At 38.0% G+C, this 18136-nt stretch overlaps 4 protein-coding genes across 4 annotated transcripts; all 4 read right to left on the bottom strand.

Moving 5' to 3' along the window:
* Nucleotides 1-3138: 3138 nt before the first annotated feature.
* LOC140013531 (uncharacterized) lies at nt 3139-3579 on the bottom strand. Its single transcript, XM_072062840.1, has one exon. The coding sequence runs from the start codon at nt 3577-3579 to the stop codon at nt 3139-3141; it is 441 nt and encodes a 146-aa protein (XP_071918941.1).
* Nucleotides 3580-7552: 3973 nt separating this feature from the next.
* On the bottom strand, nt 7553-7993 carry LOC140013530 (uncharacterized). The gene has a single exon (XM_072062839.1). It carries the CDS (start codon nt 7991-7993, stop codon nt 7553-7555), a length of 441 nt encoding a protein of 146 aa, XP_071918940.1.
* Nucleotides 7994-11966: 3973 nt separating this feature from the next.
* LOC140013529 (uncharacterized) lies at nt 11967-12407 on the bottom strand. The gene has a single exon (XM_072062838.1). It carries the CDS (start codon nt 12405-12407, stop codon nt 11967-11969), a length of 441 nt encoding a protein of 146 aa, XP_071918939.1.
* Nucleotides 12408-16380: 3973 nt separating this feature from the next.
* LOC140013528 (uncharacterized) lies at nt 16381-16821 on the bottom strand. Its single transcript, XM_072062837.1, has one exon. It carries the CDS (start codon nt 16819-16821, stop codon nt 16381-16383), a length of 441 nt encoding a protein of 146 aa, XP_071918938.1.
* Between the last annotated feature and the right edge of the window lie 1315 nt (nt 16822-18136).

Below are 18136 nucleotides of genomic sequence, written 5' to 3'. Positions count from 1 at the left end.
GGGGGAATTGGGGCACCTGCACCCCCTGATATCCAGCTTGTAATGCATAAGGATTTTGAAGCACGGCAGCTGCTCCGGTGGACATCATCTCATTTCCTCATACACAACCCTTTAACCCATGCATGCTTTATGTGTTAAATCCTACATGGTGCAATTAACTCGGTGGCATAGAAAGATGTCATTACACGTAGTTAAAACTCAGGCACAGCCATGTCCGCGCAACACATTAGATAGATTGGATAGTGCCAAGTTTTTGCCAATAATCAAGAAATTAGAATTTCACAGAGATATTTTAGAATTTCTATAGTTATTTTCTTTTTATTATTTTTTTGCCTATTTTCTTAGAGCAGGATAAAAGTTGAATTACCCTTTTGGCAGTACTTTGGGAAGCCACTAGTTTTACTTTACATTCATGTATCCCTTTTTGAATTTTCTATGATCATTATTTTTGTTTTCTCGAGTAGTACACATTTTCTATATGTAACATAAAGACTGATTTCCCTTTTTTTTTTTAATTTTGGGCAAGAAAAGAGATTTTTTTTTTTTTTTATAAAGAGAGATTACAAACCATGATAGAGGAAAAAGAATGGTTTGAGAGTTAAACCACGGATTTCAAATTTACCTTACTATTATGTCTATCAGCAGCAAAATTAGGGATCAAAATGATACATATTCAAATTGAAAAGTTCAGAAGAAGGGGAAGAATCGTACAAATGTCTCGTAGTATTATTGGCAGAAGCAGAACATTAAAAAAAAAAAAAAACCCTTTATTGGTCAAAATTTCGGGTCAAGGAGTATGACCATGTAAACCTCAGGTCTTGATTGTGAAAATCAGTTATACTGAAATGTATGCAAGAATTGCACTAACTTGTTATGTGGAAATTTCAATACCATCTTTTCCCAACCTCATTGATAGAAAAGGCAATGGCCTTTTCGCAACCTTCTTTTGGCTGAAAGTTTCTCGCTGACTGGTCAAGGGATCGATCCCCTGGCCAGTCAGTTGGGGTGGGAGGCAACTTTTGGCAATAATGAAAGTCAAAGAAACCAATATTTGCTTTCCCTACATATTAACCAAAAAGGGTTGTCCACGTCTCATGTTGCAAATTAATCAACAATTTCACCAGGCAGCCTTGGCAATTGCCAAAGCCAGGATGAGAATTCAACCAAGTATATCCACACAAATCACCTGCCTACTCGTGAGATATCCCATTTTTAGCAGTGCTGAATAGTCTAATTCAGTAGGCATCATTCCTGATTGCTAGAAGACTTGATCTATGCCTGCATGGGTTTCTTGTATGTTCATCCCCCTTTTTAAGTTTCAACCAAAATATCAAACTGGGGGATTATCCTTTTTGCATGTGAAATCTGCCTAGGCTTCATGCAATTCAAGAAATAAGACACAATATAAAGAATTGCACGAAATTTCATCTGACAACAGGTATCCAACAGCCTTGTCGATCATGTCAGCTAAAGATAGGTGCATTTTAGAAGCTTTCCAACACTTCAGTCTTTGTACAGGGTCCAGAAAGAACAGCCTCGGAAGCCCTTGATGATGCATCACTAGCTCCAATTGTAATATAAATTTTATGTAAACTACAAGACAATAAGCTTTCATGAAGCCAGGAGAAGCTGATGAGGGCTAAGACAAGCATAAAAATTTCTCCGACATAGAGCTATACTTTAAAGAATTAATTGTTGGCTCAATTGCTATAAACCTGCCCAAAACACAGACAAGTTAATGACTGTTATCAGCATGCACTCCACCAACAATCTTTTGCATCACAGTCTTACAGTCATTTATCAACCTTTTGTCTCCACCCTCCATCCTCAAGGCATGTGTGAAAATGAAACCTTTCTTTCACAAAGAAAAGTGTAGAGTCAGCTCGGATCTCAAGCCAACGCACTTGAAAAACACTTTCCTTCTTCCCCTGCACCACAAAGTGACCAAGTTCCTTTTCTTCAACCTAGACACAAAACAAAGATGTTTACTCAGTTCCAAAAATAAAATTAAAAAAAAAGAGCTAAAAAAAGGTATATGTGCTTTCTCTACGTAAGAAAGTAATCATCTTTACATGTTACCTAAATGGCTATACATAATGAATCTGAAACCTAAATTCTCAAAGTGCAAATAAAATCTAGAAAAAGTGAATCAGCTGACAGCAGAGTCGAAATTTCAGCTTATAGACATGCAAAAATTATAGTATGCACCACAACAGCCAGGCTAACATATGGCTCCAAGTCTGCTGACAATTTTATAAATCTCAAAGACATTTTGAGTTCTCCAGATCAAATAATTGCTCCTAGTTCTATTCACCACAATCTCAATTTTCTGATACACTCAATTCCATAAATCTCAAAGACTTCTGAATTCCTCTTGCTTAGAAAATTACTCCTAGTACTATTTACCAAAATCTCAAATTTCAGATATGGATTTACAGTCTTTCCAGTTTGGCATAACTGTCACCTCAATAGATTATCTATTACACATACATTTTCACTAGTTAATATTCATGTCTTCTTCTTTCCCCTCTTTCCACTGCATATTTGCTAGCATAGTCAATCATATAGCTTCTTCGCAAGATTACAGCTAAATCCTCTGCAGAAGGCATTCTATTTGTCGCTCATCTGAGGCTACCAGCCCCACAAATATAATGAATTATGACGGAAAAAAAGGGAAAATTGCTGGAAAGGGCACGCCATTTAAGATATATATTGAAGAGGGCATAATTTTTATCTATTTTACATTATGTACAGAACTGGGTACATTTTCATACATGAATGGTACCTTTCTTTATTAAAAATTTCTGATTATTTTCCCTAAAATATCTATAACATAACAACTAATCTGTAATTACCAAACAGAATTTAGACAATAAAAGTTTTAAACTAGAAACTATTCTGAACCCAACCAGTTAATCAACCACAAAAACCAAAAAGAGCTTTAAATCCCAAGAAAATCCAAAAATCTGGTTTCCAACTGTAGCAAAAGACATGTCCATAATCAATATACAGAAGCAAAAGAATCCCAATTAGCCAATCCAATTAAGCCATCAGATCAATACTTATGAAAACATAGGGGAAAAAAAGGAAAGCAAAAGATTTGACAAAAAATTCTAAAAAATGGGGCAAAAATTAACCTCAAAATTGGATATTTCCACCATCAGAAGATTTGGGATAGCCATTATACTCCAACTTCACATTCAAGGTGGCACAAATAGCCCGAAACTTCAACCTCAAAGAGTCCATAACATCGCTAACCGACTCATCTTCCGGGTTGGAAATCGGGTACTTGTTCAGCAACTCTTCCATTTGTTTGATGCTTCTCACGACCCGAGACGAAAAGCAATTCGAATCGACCCGAATAGCGGAGTTCCATACATCAATACAACCCCTGTAAAAGCCCAACTCTTCGCCGACTTCGAACCCGGTTTTTAAGCCCACTTGCCGGCCCTCCTCCTCGCCAGAGACTAAATCGTCGGCGTAGCCCTCGTTATAGCCTTCTTTGAGGTGGGTTTCTTCTAGATTCAGTGAGGAGTCGAAGATGTCTTCTCTTGAGTTGGGTTCACTCGAGGCCGCCATAACCACTGTCGGGAGAATCGAGCTCAAGGCGGATTTTCATGGATTAATTGGAAAGGCAAGACACGACGACGTTTTACAAGGGTTGGGCTTTTACAAGGGTTGTATTGATGTGTGGAACTCTGCTATTCAGGTCGATTCAAATTGCTTTTCGTCTCGGGTCGTAAGAAGCATCAAACAAATGGAAGAGTTGCTGAGCAAGTACCCAATATCGGAGCCGGACGATGAGTCCGTTGGGGATGTTATGGATTCTTTGAGGTTGAAGTTTCGGGCTATTTGTGCCACGTTGAATGTGAAGTTGGAGTATAATGGCTATCCCAAATCTTCTGATGGAGAAAATATCCAATTTTGAGGTTAATTTTTGCCTTTTTTTACATAGTTCTTTATGTAAATTCTTTTTTTTTCCCTATTTTTTCTGAGTGTTGATCTGAGGCTTGATTGAATTGGCTAATTGGGACTCTTATGCTTCTGTATATTTACCCTTCAAGACTACATTTAGTTAGTAGGGCCTAACTCCAGAGTTTATGCTGCACATGCTGCTAATTTACGCTGCAAATGGCAGACGCCAGCCCCGGCCATGTCTATCATTGTCACAATAAATTAACCAGGGCCATATTTCTGGCAACAGTTATATTGGGGACCCCTAAGATTTAAGTGTATATGATGAATTAACTGACCTTCTAGGTGCATCACAAATAGCTTGCCCGTTCCTGAGGCTGCTAGGGTTGATTGACAAGGACTAGCCAAGGGGAATGGCATCACAGGTAGCGCAGTTGAAGAAGAAAATGCCATGCATTCTCATTCCAACACCGGCTGGCCTCATTGGCATAAATTGGGAGGGGGAATTGGGGCACCTGCACCCCCTGATATCCAGCTTGTAATGCATAAGGATTTTGAAGCACGGCAGCTGCTCCGGTGGACATCATCTCATTTCCTCATACACAACCCTTTAACCCATGCATGCTTTATGTGTTAAATCCTACATGGTGCAATTAACTCGGTGGCATAGAAAGATGTCATTACACGTAGTTAAAACTCAGGCACAGCCATGTCCGCGCAACACATTAGATAGATTGGATAGTGCCAAGTTTTTGCCAATAATCAAGAAATTAGAATTTCACAGAGATATTTTAGAATTTCTATAGTTATTTTCTTTTTATTATTTTTTTGCCTATTTTCTTAGAGCAGGATAAAAGTTGAATTACCCTTTTGGCAGTACTTTGGGAAGCCACTAGTTTTACTTTACATTCATGTATCCCTTTTTGAATTTTCTATGATCATTATTTTTGTTTTCTCGAGTAGTACACATTTTCTATATGTAACATAAAGACTGATTTCCCTTTTTTTTTTTAATTTTGGGCAAGAAAAGAGATTTTTTTTTTTTTTTATAAAGAGAGATTACAAACCATGATAGAGGAAAAAGAATGGTTTGAGAGTTAAACCACGGATTTCAAATTTACCTTACTATTATGTCTATCAGCAGCAAAATTAGGGATCAAAATGATACATATTCAAATTGAAAAGTTCAGAAGAAGGGGAAGAATCGTACAAATGTCTCGTAGTATTATTGGCAGAAGCAGAACATTAAAAAAAAAAAAAAACCCTTTATTGGTCAAAATTTCGGGTCAAGGAGTATGACCATGTAAACCTCAGGTCTTGATTGTGAAAATCAGTTATACTGAAATGTATGCAAGAATTGCACTAACTTGTTATGTGGAAATTTCAATACCATCTTTTCCCAACCTCATTGATAGAAAAGGCAATGGCCTTTTCGCAACCTTCTTTTGGCTGAAAGTTTCTCGCTGACTGGTCAAGGGATCGATCCCCTGGCCAGTCAGTTGGGGTGGGAGGCAACTTTTGGCAATAATGAAAGTCAAAGAAACCAATATTTGCTTTCCCTACATATTAACCAAAAAGGGTTGTCCACGTCTCATGTTGCAAATTAATCAACAATTTCACCAGGCAGCCTTGGCAATTGCCAAAGCCAGGATGAGAATTCAACCAAGTATATCCACACAAATCACCTGCCTACTCGTGAGATATCCCATTTTTAGCAGTGCTGAATAGTCTAATTCAGTAGGCATCATTCCTGATTGCTAGAAGACTTGATCTATGCCTGCATGGGTTTCTTGTATGTTCATCCCCCTTTTTAAGTTTCAACCAAAATATCAAACTGGGGGATTATCCTTTTTGCATGTGAAATCTGCCTAGGCTTCATGCAATTCAAGAAATAAGACACAATATAAAGAATTGCACGAAATTTCATCTGACAACAGGTATCCAACAGCCTTGTCGATCATGTCAGCTAAAGATAGGTGCATTTTAGAAGCTTTCCAACACTTCAGTCTTTGTACAGGGTCCAGAAAGAACAGCCTCGGAAGCCCTTGATGATGCATCACTAGCTCCAATTGTAATATAAATTTTATGTAAACTACAAGACAATAAGCTTTCATGAAGCCAGGAGAAGCTGATGAGGGCTAAGACAAGCATAAAAATTTCTCCGACATAGAGCTATACTTTAAAGAATTAATTGTTGGCTCAATTGCTATAAACCTGCCCAAAACACAGACAAGTTAATGACTGTTATCAGCATGCACTCCACCAACAATCTTTTGCATCACAGTCTTACAGTCATTTATCAACCTTTTGTCTCCACCCTCCATCCTCAAGGCATGTGTGAAAATGAAACCTTTCTTTCACAAAGAAAAGTGTAGAGTCAGCTCGGATCTCAAGCCAACGCACTTGAAAAACACTTTCCTTCTTCCCCTGCACCACAAAGTGACCAAGTTCCTTTTCTTCAACCTAGACACAAAACAAAGATGTTTACTCAGTTCCAAAAATAAAATTAAAAAAAAAGAGCTAAAAAAAGGTATATGTGCTTTCTCTACGTAAGAAAGTAATCATCTTTACATGTTACCTAAATGGCTATACATAATGAATCTGAAACCTAAATTCTCAAAGTGCAAATAAAATCTAGAAAAAGTGAATCAGCTGACAGCAGAGTCGAAATTTCAGCTTATAGACATGCAAAAATTATAGTATGCACCACAACAGCCAGGCTAACATATGGCTCCAAGTCTGCTGACAATTTTATAAATCTCAAAGACATTTTGAGTTCTCCAGATCAAATAATTGCTCCTAGTTCTATTCACCACAATCTCAATTTTCTGATACACTCAATTCCATAAATCTCAAAGACTTCTGAATTCCTCTTGCTTAGAAAATTACTCCTAGTACTATTTACCAAAATCTCAAATTTCAGATATGGATTTACAGTCTTTCCAGTTTGGCATAACTGTCACCTCAATAGATTATCTATTACACATACATTTTCACTAGTTAATATTCATGTCTTCTTCTTTCCCCTCTTTCCACTGCATATTTGCTAGCATAGTCAATCATATAGCTTCTTCGCAAGATTACAGCTAAATCCTCTGCAGAAGGCATTCTATTTGTCGCTCATCTGAGGCTACCAGCCCCACAAATATAATGAATTATGACGGAAAAAAAGGGAAAATTGCTGGAAAGGGCACGCCATTTAAGATATATATTGAAGAGGGCATAATTTTTATCTATTTTACATTATGTACAGAACTGGGTACATTTTCATACATGAATGGTACCTTTCTTTATTAAAAATTTCTGATTATTTTCCCTAAAATATCTATAACATAACAACTAATCTGTAATTACCAAACAGAATTTAGACAATAAAAGTTTTAAACTAGAAACTATTCTGAACCCAACCAGTTAATCAACCACAAAAACCAAAAAGAGCTTTAAATCCCAAGAAAATCCAAAAATCTGGTTTCCAACTGTAGCAAAAGACATGTCCATAATCAATATACAGAAGCAAAAGAATCCCAATTAGCCAATCCAATTAAGCCATCAGATCAATACTTATGAAAACATAGGGGAAAAAAAGGAAAGCAAAAGATTTGACAAAAAATTCTAAAAAATGGGGCAAAAATTAACCTCAAAATTGGATATTTCCACCATCAGAAGATTTGGGATAGCCATTATACTCCAACTTCACATTCAAGGTGGCACAAATAGCCCGAAACTTCAACCTCAAAGAGTCCATAACATCGCTAACCGACTCATCTTCCGGGTTGGAAATCGGGTACTTGTTCAGCAACTCTTCCATTTGTTTGATGCTTCTCACGACCCGAGACGAAAAGCAATTCGAATCGACCCGAATAGCGGAGTTCCATACATCAATACAACCCCTGTAAAAGCCCAACTCTTCGCCGACTTCGAACCCGGTTTTTAAGCCCACTTGCCGGCCCTCCTCCTCGCCAGAGACTAAATCGTCGGCGTAGCCCTCGTTATAGCCTTCTTTGAGGTGGGTTTCTTCTAGATTCAGTGAGGAGTCGAAGATGTCTTCTCTTGAGTTGGGTTCACTCGAGGCCGCCATAACCACTGTCGGGAGAATCGAGCTCAAGGCGGATTTTCATGGATTAATTGGAAAGGCAAGACACGACGACGTTTTACAAGGGTTGGGCTTTTACAAGGGTTGTATTGATGTGTGGAACTCTGCTATTCAGGTCGATTCAAATTGCTTTTCGTCTCGGGTCGTAAGAAGCATCAAACAAATGGAAGAGTTGCTGAGCAAGTACCCAATATCGGAGCCGGACGATGAGTCCGTTGGGGATGTTATGGATTCTTTGAGGTTGAAGTTTCGGGCTATTTGTGCCACGTTGAATGTGAAGTTGGAGTATAATGGCTATCCCAAATCTTCTGATGGAGAAAATATCCAATTTTGAGGTTAATTTTTGCCTTTTTTTACATAGTTCTTTATGTAAATTCTTTTTTTTTCCCTATTTTTTCTGAGTGTTGATCTGAGGCTTGATTGAATTGGCTAATTGGGACTCTTATGCTTCTGTATATTTACCCTTCAAGACTACATTTAGTTAGTAGGGCCTAACTCCAGAGTTTATGCTGCACATGCTGCTAATTTACGCTGCAAATGGCAGACGCCAGCCCCGGCCATGTCTATCATTGTCACAATAAATTAACCAGGGCCATATTTCTGGCAACAGTTATATTGGGGACCCCTAAGATTTAAGTGTATATGATGAATTAACTGACCTTCTAGGTGCATCACAAATAGCTTGCCCGTTCCTGAGGCTGCTAGGGTTGATTGACAAGGACTAGCCAAGGGGAATGGCATCACAGGTAGCGCAGTTGAAGAAGAAAATGCCATGCATTCTCATTCCAACACCGGCTGGCCTCATTGGCATAAATTGGGAGGGGGAATTGGGGCACCTGCACCCCCTGATATCCAGCTTGTAATGCATAAGGATTTTGAAGCACGGCAGCTGCTCCGGTGGACATCATCTCATTTCCTCATACACAACCCTTTAACCCATGCATGCTTTATGTGTTAAATCCTACATGGTGCAATTAACTCGGTGGCATAGAAAGATGTCATTACACGTAGTTAAAACTCAGGCACAGCCATGTCCGCGCAACACATTAGATAGATTGGATAGTGCCAAGTTTTTGCCAATAATCAAGAAATTAGAATTTCACAGAGATATTTTAGAATTTCTATAGTTATTTTCTTTTTATTATTTTTTTGCCTATTTTCTTAGAGCAGGATAAAAGTTGAATTACCCTTTTGGCAGTACTTTGGGAAGCCACTAGTTTTACTTTACATTCATGTATCCCTTTTTGAATTTTCTATGATCATTATTTTTGTTTTCTCGAGTAGTACACATTTTCTATATGTAACATAAAGACTGATTTCCCTTTTTTTTTTTAATTTTGGGCAAGAAAAGAGATTTTTTTTTTTTTTTATAAAGAGAGATTACAAACCATGATAGAGGAAAAAGAATGGTTTGAGAGTTAAACCACGGATTTCAAATTTACCTTACTATTATGTCTATCAGCAGCAAAATTAGGGATCAAAATGATACATATTCAAATTGAAAAGTTCAGAAGAAGGGGAAGAATCGTACAAATGTCTCGTAGTATTATTGGCAGAAGCAGAACATTAAAAAAAAAAAAAAACCCTTTATTGGTCAAAATTTCGGGTCAAGGAGTATGACCATGTAAACCTCAGGTCTTGATTGTGAAAATCAGTTATACTGAAATGTATGCAAGAATTGCACTAACTTGTTATGTGGAAATTTCAATACCATCTTTTCCCAACCTCATTGATAGAAAAGGCAATGGCCTTTTCGCAACCTTCTTTTGGCTGAAAGTTTCTCGCTGACTGGTCAAGGGATCGATCCCCTGGCCAGTCAGTTGGGGTGGGAGGCAACTTTTGGCAATAATGAAAGTCAAAGAAACCAATATTTGCTTTCCCTACATATTAACCAAAAAGGGTTGTCCACGTCTCATGTTGCAAATTAATCAACAATTTCACCAGGCAGCCTTGGCAATTGCCAAAGCCAGGATGAGAATTCAACCAAGTATATCCACACAAATCACCTGCCTACTCGTGAGATATCCCATTTTTAGCAGTGCTGAATAGTCTAATTCAGTAGGCATCATTCCTGATTGCTAGAAGACTTGATCTATGCCTGCATGGGTTTCTTGTATGTTCATCCCCCTTTTTAAGTTTCAACCAAAATATCAAACTGGGGGATTATCCTTTTTGCATGTGAAATCTGCCTAGGCTTCATGCAATTCAAGAAATAAGACACAATATAAAGAATTGCACGAAATTTCATCTGACAACAGGTATCCAACAGCCTTGTCGATCATGTCAGCTAAAGATAGGTGCATTTTAGAAGCTTTCCAACACTTCAGTCTTTGTACAGGGTCCAGAAAGAACAGCCTCGGAAGCCCTTGATGATGCATCACTAGCTCCAATTGTAATATAAATTTTATGTAAACTACAAGACAATAAGCTTTCATGAAGCCAGGAGAAGCTGATGAGGGCTAAGACAAGCATAAAAATTTCTCCGACATAGAGCTATACTTTAAAGAATTAATTGTTGGCTCAATTGCTATAAACCTGCCCAAAACACAGACAAGTTAATGACTGTTATCAGCATGCACTCCACCAACAATCTTTTGCATCACAGTCTTACAGTCATTTATCAACCTTTTGTCTCCACCCTCCATCCTCAAGGCATGTGTGAAAATGAAACCTTTCTTTCACAAAGAAAAGTGTAGAGTCAGCTCGGATCTCAAGCCAACGCACTTGAAAAACACTTTCCTTCTTCCCCTGCACCACAAAGTGACCAAGTTCCTTTTCTTCAACCTAGACACAAAACAAAGATGTTTACTCAGTTCCAAAAATAAAATTAAAAAAAAAGAGCTAAAAAAAGGTATATGTGCTTTCTCTACGTAAGAAAGTAATCATCTTTACATGTTACCTAAATGGCTATACATAATGAATCTGAAACCTAAATTCTCAAAGTGCAAATAAAATCTAGAAAAAGTGAATCAGCTGACAGCAGAGTCGAAATTTCAGCTTATAGACATGCAAAAATTATAGTATGCACCACAACAGCCAGGCTAACATATGGCTCCAAGTCTGCTGACAATTTTATAAATCTCAAAGACATTTTGAGTTCTCCAGATCAAATAATTGCTCCTAGTTCTATTCACCACAATCTCAATTTTCTGATACACTCAATTCCATAAATCTCAAAGACTTCTGAATTCCTCTTGCTTAGAAAATTACTCCTAGTACTATTTACCAAAATCTCAAATTTCAGATATGGATTTACAGTCTTTCCAGTTTGGCATAACTGTCACCTCAATAGATTATCTATTACACATACATTTTCACTAGTTAATATTCATGTCTTCTTCTTTCCCCTCTTTCCACTGCATATTTGCTAGCATAGTCAATCATATAGCTTCTTCGCAAGATTACAGCTAAATCCTCTGCAGAAGGCATTCTATTTGTCGCTCATCTGAGGCTACCAGCCCCACAAATATAATGAATTATGACGGAAAAAAAGGGAAAATTGCTGGAAAGGGCACGCCATTTAAGATATATATTGAAGAGGGCATAATTTTTATCTATTTTACATTATGTACAGAACTGGGTACATTTTCATACATGAATGGTACCTTTCTTTATTAAAAATTTCTGATTATTTTCCCTAAAATATCTATAACATAACAACTAATCTGTAATTACCAAACAGAATTTAGACAATAAAAGTTTTAAACTAGAAACTATTCTGAACCCAACCAGTTAATCAACCACAAAAACCAAAAAGAGCTTTAAATCCCAAGAAAATCCAAAAATCTGGTTTCCAACTGTAGCAAAAGACATGTCCATAATCAATATACAGAAGCAAAAGAATCCCAATTAGCCAATCCAATTAAGCCATCAGATCAATACTTATGAAAACATAGGGGAAAAAAAGGAAAGCAAAAGATTTGACAAAAAATTCTAAAAAATGGGGCAAAAATTAACCTCAAAATTGGATATTTCCACCATCAGAAGATTTGGGATAGCCATTATACTCCAACTTCACATTCAAGGTGGCACAAATAGCCCGAAACTTCAACCTCAAAGAGTCCATAACATCGCTAACCGACTCATCTTCCGGGTTGGAAATCGGGTACTTGTTCAGCAACTCTTCCATTTGTTTGATGCTTCTCACGACCCGAGACGAAAAGCAATTCGAATCGACCCGAATAGCGGAGTTCCATACATCAATACAACCCCTGTAAAAGCCCAACTCTTCGCCGACTTCGAACCCGGTTTTTAAGCCCACTTGCCGGCCCTCCTCCTCGCCAGAGACTAAATCGTCGGCGTAGCCCTCGTTATAGCCTTCTTTGAGGTGGGTTTCTTCTAGATTCAGTGAGGAGTCGAAGATGTCTTCTCTTGAGTTGGGTTCACTCGAGGCCGCCATAACCACTGTCGGGAGAATCGAGCTCAAGGCGGATTTTCATGGATTAATTGGAAAGGCAAGACACGACGACGTTTTACAAGGGTTGGGCTTTTACAAGGGTTGTATTGATGTGTGGAACTCTGCTATTCAGGTCGATTCAAATTGCTTTTCGTCTCGGGTCGTAAGAAGCATCAAACAAATGGAAGAGTTGCTGAGCAAGTACCCAATATCGGAGCCGGACGATGAGTCCGTTGGGGATGTTATGGATTCTTTGAGGTTGAAGTTTCGGGCTATTTGTGCCACGTTGAATGTGAAGTTGGAGTATAATGGCTATCCCAAATCTTCTGATGGAGAAAATATCCAATTTTGAGGTTAATTTTTGCCTTTTTTTACATAGTTCTTTATGTAAATTCTTTTTTTTTCCCTATTTTTTCTGAGTGTTGATCTGAGGCTTGATTGAATTGGCTAATTGGGACTCTTATGCTTCTGTATATTTACCCTTCAAGACTACATTTAGTTAGTAGGGCCTAACTCCAGAGTTTATGCTGCACATGCTGCTAATTTACGCTGCAAATGGCAGACGCCAGCCCCGGCCATGTCTATCATTGTCACAATAAATTAACCAGGGCCATATTTCTGGCAACAGTTATATTGGGGACCCCTAAGATTTAAGTGTATATGATGAATTAACTGACCTTCTAGGTGCATCACAAATAGCTTGCCCGTTCCTGAGGCTGCTAGGGTTGATTGACAAGGACTAGCCAAGGGGAATGGCATCACAGGTAGCGCAGTTGAAGAAGAAAATGCCATGCATTCTCATTCCAACACCGGCTGGCCTCATTGGCATAAATTGGGAGGGGGAATTGGGGCACCTGCACCCCCTGATATCCAGCTTGTAATGCATAAGGATTTTGAAGCACGGCAGCTGCTCCGGTGGACATCATCTCATTTCCTCATACACAACCCTTTAACCCATGCATGCTTTATGTGTTAAATCCTACATGGTGCAATTAACTCGGTGGCATAGAAAGATGTCATTACACGTAGTTAAAACTCAGGCACAGCCATGTCCGCGCAACACATTAGATAGATTGGATAGTGCCAAGTTTTTGCCAATAATCAAGAAATTAGAATTTCACAGAGATATTTTAGAATTTCTATAGTTATTTTCTTTTTATTATTTTTTTGCCTATTTTCTTAGAGCAGGATAAAAGTTGAATTACCCTTTTGGCAGTACTTTGGGAAGCCACTAGTTTTACTTTACATTCATGTATCCCTTTTTGAATTTTCTATGATCATTATTTTTGTTTTCTCGAGTAGTACACATTTTCTATATGTAACATAAAGACTGATTTCCCTTTTTTTTTTTAATTTTGGGCAAGAAAAGAGATTTTTTTTTTTTTTTATAAAGAGAGATTACAAACCATGATAGAGGAAAAAGAATGGTTTGAGAGTTAAACCACGGATTTCAAATTTACCTTACTATTATGTCTATCAGCAGCAAAATTAGGGATCAAAATGATACATATTCAAATTGAAAAGTTCAGAAGAAGGGGAAGAATCGTACAAATGTCTCGTAGTATTATTGGCAGAAGCAGAACATTAAAAAAAAAAAAAAACCCTTTATTGGTCAAAATTTCGGGTCAAGGAGTATGACCATGTAAACCTCAGGTCTTGATTGTGAAAATCAGTTATACTGAAATGTATGCAAGAATTGCACTAACTTGTTATGTGGAAATTTCAATACCATCTTTTCCCAACCTCATTGATAGAAAAGGCAATGGCCTTTTCGCAACCTTCTTTTGGCTGAAAGTTTCTCGCTGACTGGTCAAGGGATCGATCCCCTGGCCAGTCAGTTGGGGTGGGAGGCAACTTTTGGCAATAATGAAAGTCAAAGAAACCAATATTTGCTTTCCCTACATATTAACCAAAAAGGGTTGTCCACGTCTCATGTTGCAAATTAATCAACAATTTCACCAGGCAGCCTTGGCAATTGCCAAAGCCAGGATGAGAATTCAACCAAGTATATCCACACAAATCACCTGCCTACTCGTGAGATATCCCATTTTTAGCAGTGCTGAATAGTCTAATTCAGTAGGCATCATTCCTGATTGCTAGAAGACTTGATCTATGCCTGCATGGGTTTCTTGTATGTTCATCCCCCTTTTTAAGTTTCAACCAAAATATCAAACTGGGGGATTATCCTTTTTGCATGTGAAATCTGCCTAGGCTTCATGCAATTCAAGAAATAAGACACAATATAAAGAATTGCACGAAATTTCATCTGACAACAGGTATCCAACAGCCTTGTCGATCATGTCAGCTAAAGATAGGTGCATTTTAGAAGCTTTCCAACACTTCAGTCTTTGTACAGGGTCCAGAAAGAACAGCCTCGGAAGCCCTTGATGATGCATCACTAGCTCCAATTGTAATATAAATTTTATGTAAACTACAAGACAATAAGCTTTCATGAAGCCAGGAGAAGCTGATGAGGGCTAAGACAAGCATAAAAATTTCTCCGACATAGAGCTATACTTTAAAGAATTAATTGTTGGCTCAATTGCTATAAACCTGCCCAAAACACAGACAAGTTAATGACTGTTATCAGCATGCACTCCACCAACAATCTTTTGCATCACAGTCTTACAGTCATTTATCAACCTTTTGTCTCCACCCTCCATCCTCAAGGCATGTGTGAAAATGAAACCTTTCTTTCACAAAGAAAAGTGTAGAGTCAGCTCGGATCTCAAGCCAACGCACTTGAAAAACACTTTCCTTCTTCCCCTGCACCACAAAGTGACCAAGTTCCTTTTCTTCAACCTAGACACAAAACAAAGATGTTTACTCAGTTCCAAAAATAAAATTAAAAAAAAAGAGCTAAAAAAAGGTATATGTGCTTTCTCTACGTAAGAAAGTAATCATCTTTACATGTTACCTAAATGGCTATACATAATGAATCTGAAACCTAAATTCTCAAAGTGCAAATAAAATCTAGAAAAAGTGAATCAGCTGACAGCAGAGTCGAAATTTCAGCTTATAGACATGCAAAAATTATAGTATGCACCACAACAGCCAGGCTAACATATGGCTCCAAGTCTGCTGACAATTTTATAAATCTCAAAGACATTTTGAGTTCTCCAGATCAAATAATTGCTCCTAGTTCTATTCACCACAATCTCAATTTTCTGATACACTCAATTCCATAAATCTCAAAGACTTCTGAATTCCTCTTGCTTAGAAAATTACTCCTAGTACTATTTACCAAAATCTCAAATTTCAGATATGGATTTACAGTCTTTCCAGTTTGGCATAACTGTCACCTCAATAGATTATCTATTACACATACATTTTCACTAGTTAATATTCATGTCTTCTTCTTTCCCCTCTTTCCACTGCATATTTGCTAGCATAGTCAATCATATAGCTTCTTCGCAAGATTACAGCTAAATCCTCTGCAGAAGGCATTCTATTTGTCGCTCATCTGAGGCTACCAGCCCCACAAATATAATGAATTATGACGGAAAAAAAGGGAAAATTGCTGGAAAGGGCACGCCATTTAAGATATATATTGAAGAGGGCATAATTTTTATCTATTTTACATTATGTACAGAACTGGGTACATTTTCATACATGAATGGTACCTTTCTTTATTAAAAATTTCTGATTATTTTCCCTAAAATATCTATAACATAACAACTAATCTGTAATTACCAAACAGAATTTAGACAATAAAAGTTTTAAACTAGAAACTATTCTGAACCCAACCAGTTAATCAACCACAAAAACCAAAAAGAGCTTTAAATCCCAAGAAAATCCAAAAATCTGGTTTCCAACTGTAGCAAAAGACATGTCCATAATCAATATACAGAAGCAAAAGAATCCCAATTAGCCAATCCAATTAAGCCATCAGATCAATACTTATGAAAACATAGGGGAAAAAAAGGAAAGCAAAAGATTTGACAAAAAATTCTAAAAAATGGGGCAAAAATTAACCTCAAAATTGGATATTTCCACCATCAGAAGATTTGGGATAGCCATTATACTCCAACTTCACATTCAAGGTGGCACAAATAGCCCGAAACTTCAACCTCAAAGAGTCCATAACATCGCTAACCGACTCATCTTCCGGGTTGGAAATCGGGTACTTGTTCAGCAACTCTTCCATTTGTTTGATGCTTCTCACGACCCGAGACGAAAAGCAATTCGAATCGACCCGAATAGCGGAGTTCCATACATCAATACAACCCCTGTAAAAGCCCAACTCTTCGCCGACTTCGAACCCGGTTTTTAAGCCCACTTGCCGGCCCTCCTCCTCGCCAGAGACTAAATCGTCGGCGTAGCCCTCGTTATAGCCTTCTTTGAGGTGGGTTTCTTCTAGATTCAGTGAGGAGTCGAAGATGTCTTCTCTTGAGTTGGGTTCACTCGAGGCCGCCATAACCACTGTCGGGAGAATCGAGCTCAAGGCGGATTTTCATGGATTAATTGGAAAGGCAAGACACGACGACGTTTTACAAGGGTTGGGCTTTTACAAGGGTTGTATTGATGTGTGGAACTCTGCTATTCAGGTCGATTCAAATTGCTTTTCGTCTCGGGTCGTAAGAAGCATCAAACAAATGGAAGAGTTGCTGAGCAAGTACCCAATATCGGAGCCGGACGATGAGTCCGTTGGGGATGTTATGGATTCTTTGAGGTTGAAGTTTCGGGCTATTTGTGCCACGTTGAATGTGAAGTTGGAGTATAATGGCTATCCCAAATCTTCTGATGGAGAAAATATCCAATTTTGAGGTTAATTTTTGCCTTTTTTTACATAGTTCTTTATGTAAATTCTTTTTTTTTCCCTATTTTTTCTGAGTGTTGATCTGAGGCTTGATTGAATTGGCTAATTGGGACTCTTATGCTTCTGTATATTTACCCTTCAAGACTACATTTAGTTAGTAGGGCCTAACTCCAGAGTTTATGCTGCACATGCTGCTAATTTACGCTGCAAATGGCAGACGCCAGCCCCGGCCATGTCTATCATTGTCACAATAAATTAACCAGGGCCATATTTCTGGCAACAGTTATATTGGGGACCCCTAAGATTTAAGTGTATATGATGAATTAACTGACCTTCTAGGTGCATCACAAATAGCTTGCCCGTTCCTGAGGCTGCTAGGGTTGATTGACAAGGACTAGCCAAGGGGAATGGCATCACAGGTAGCGCAGTTGAAGAAGAAAATGCCATGCATTCTCATTCCAACACCGGCTGGCCTCATTGGCATAAATTGGGAGGGGGAATTGGGGCACCTGCACCCCCTGATATCCAGCTTGTAATGCATAAGGATTTTGAAGCACGGCAGCTGCTCCGGTGGACATCATCTCATTTCCTCATACACAACCCTTTAACCCATGCATGCTTTATGTGTTAAATCCTACATGGTGCAATTAACTCGGTGGCATAGAAAGATGTCATTACACGTAGTTAAAACTCAGGCACAGCCATGTCCGCGCAACACATTAGATAGATTGGATAGTGCCAAGTTTTTGCCAATAATCAAGAAATTAGAATTTCACAGAGATATTTTAGAATTTCTATAGTTATTTTCTTTTTATTATTTTTTTGCCTATTTTCTTAGAGCAGGATAAAAGTTGAATTACCCTTTTGGCAGTACTTTGGGAAGCCACTAGTTTTACTTTACATTCATGTATCCCTTTTTGAATTTTCTATGATCATTATTTTTGTTTTCTCGAGTAGTACACATTTTCTATAT

This window comes from Coffea arabica, chromosome 8c (genome assembly GCF_036785885.1).
Source record: "Coffea arabica cultivar ET-39 chromosome 8c, Coffea Arabica ET-39 HiFi, whole genome shotgun sequence".
NCBI lineage: Eukaryota > Viridiplantae > Streptophyta > Magnoliopsida > Gentianales > Rubiaceae > Coffea > Coffea arabica.
Note: the sequence above shows the minus strand (reverse complement) of the source record. Positions and strands in the feature narration are given on the sequence as shown.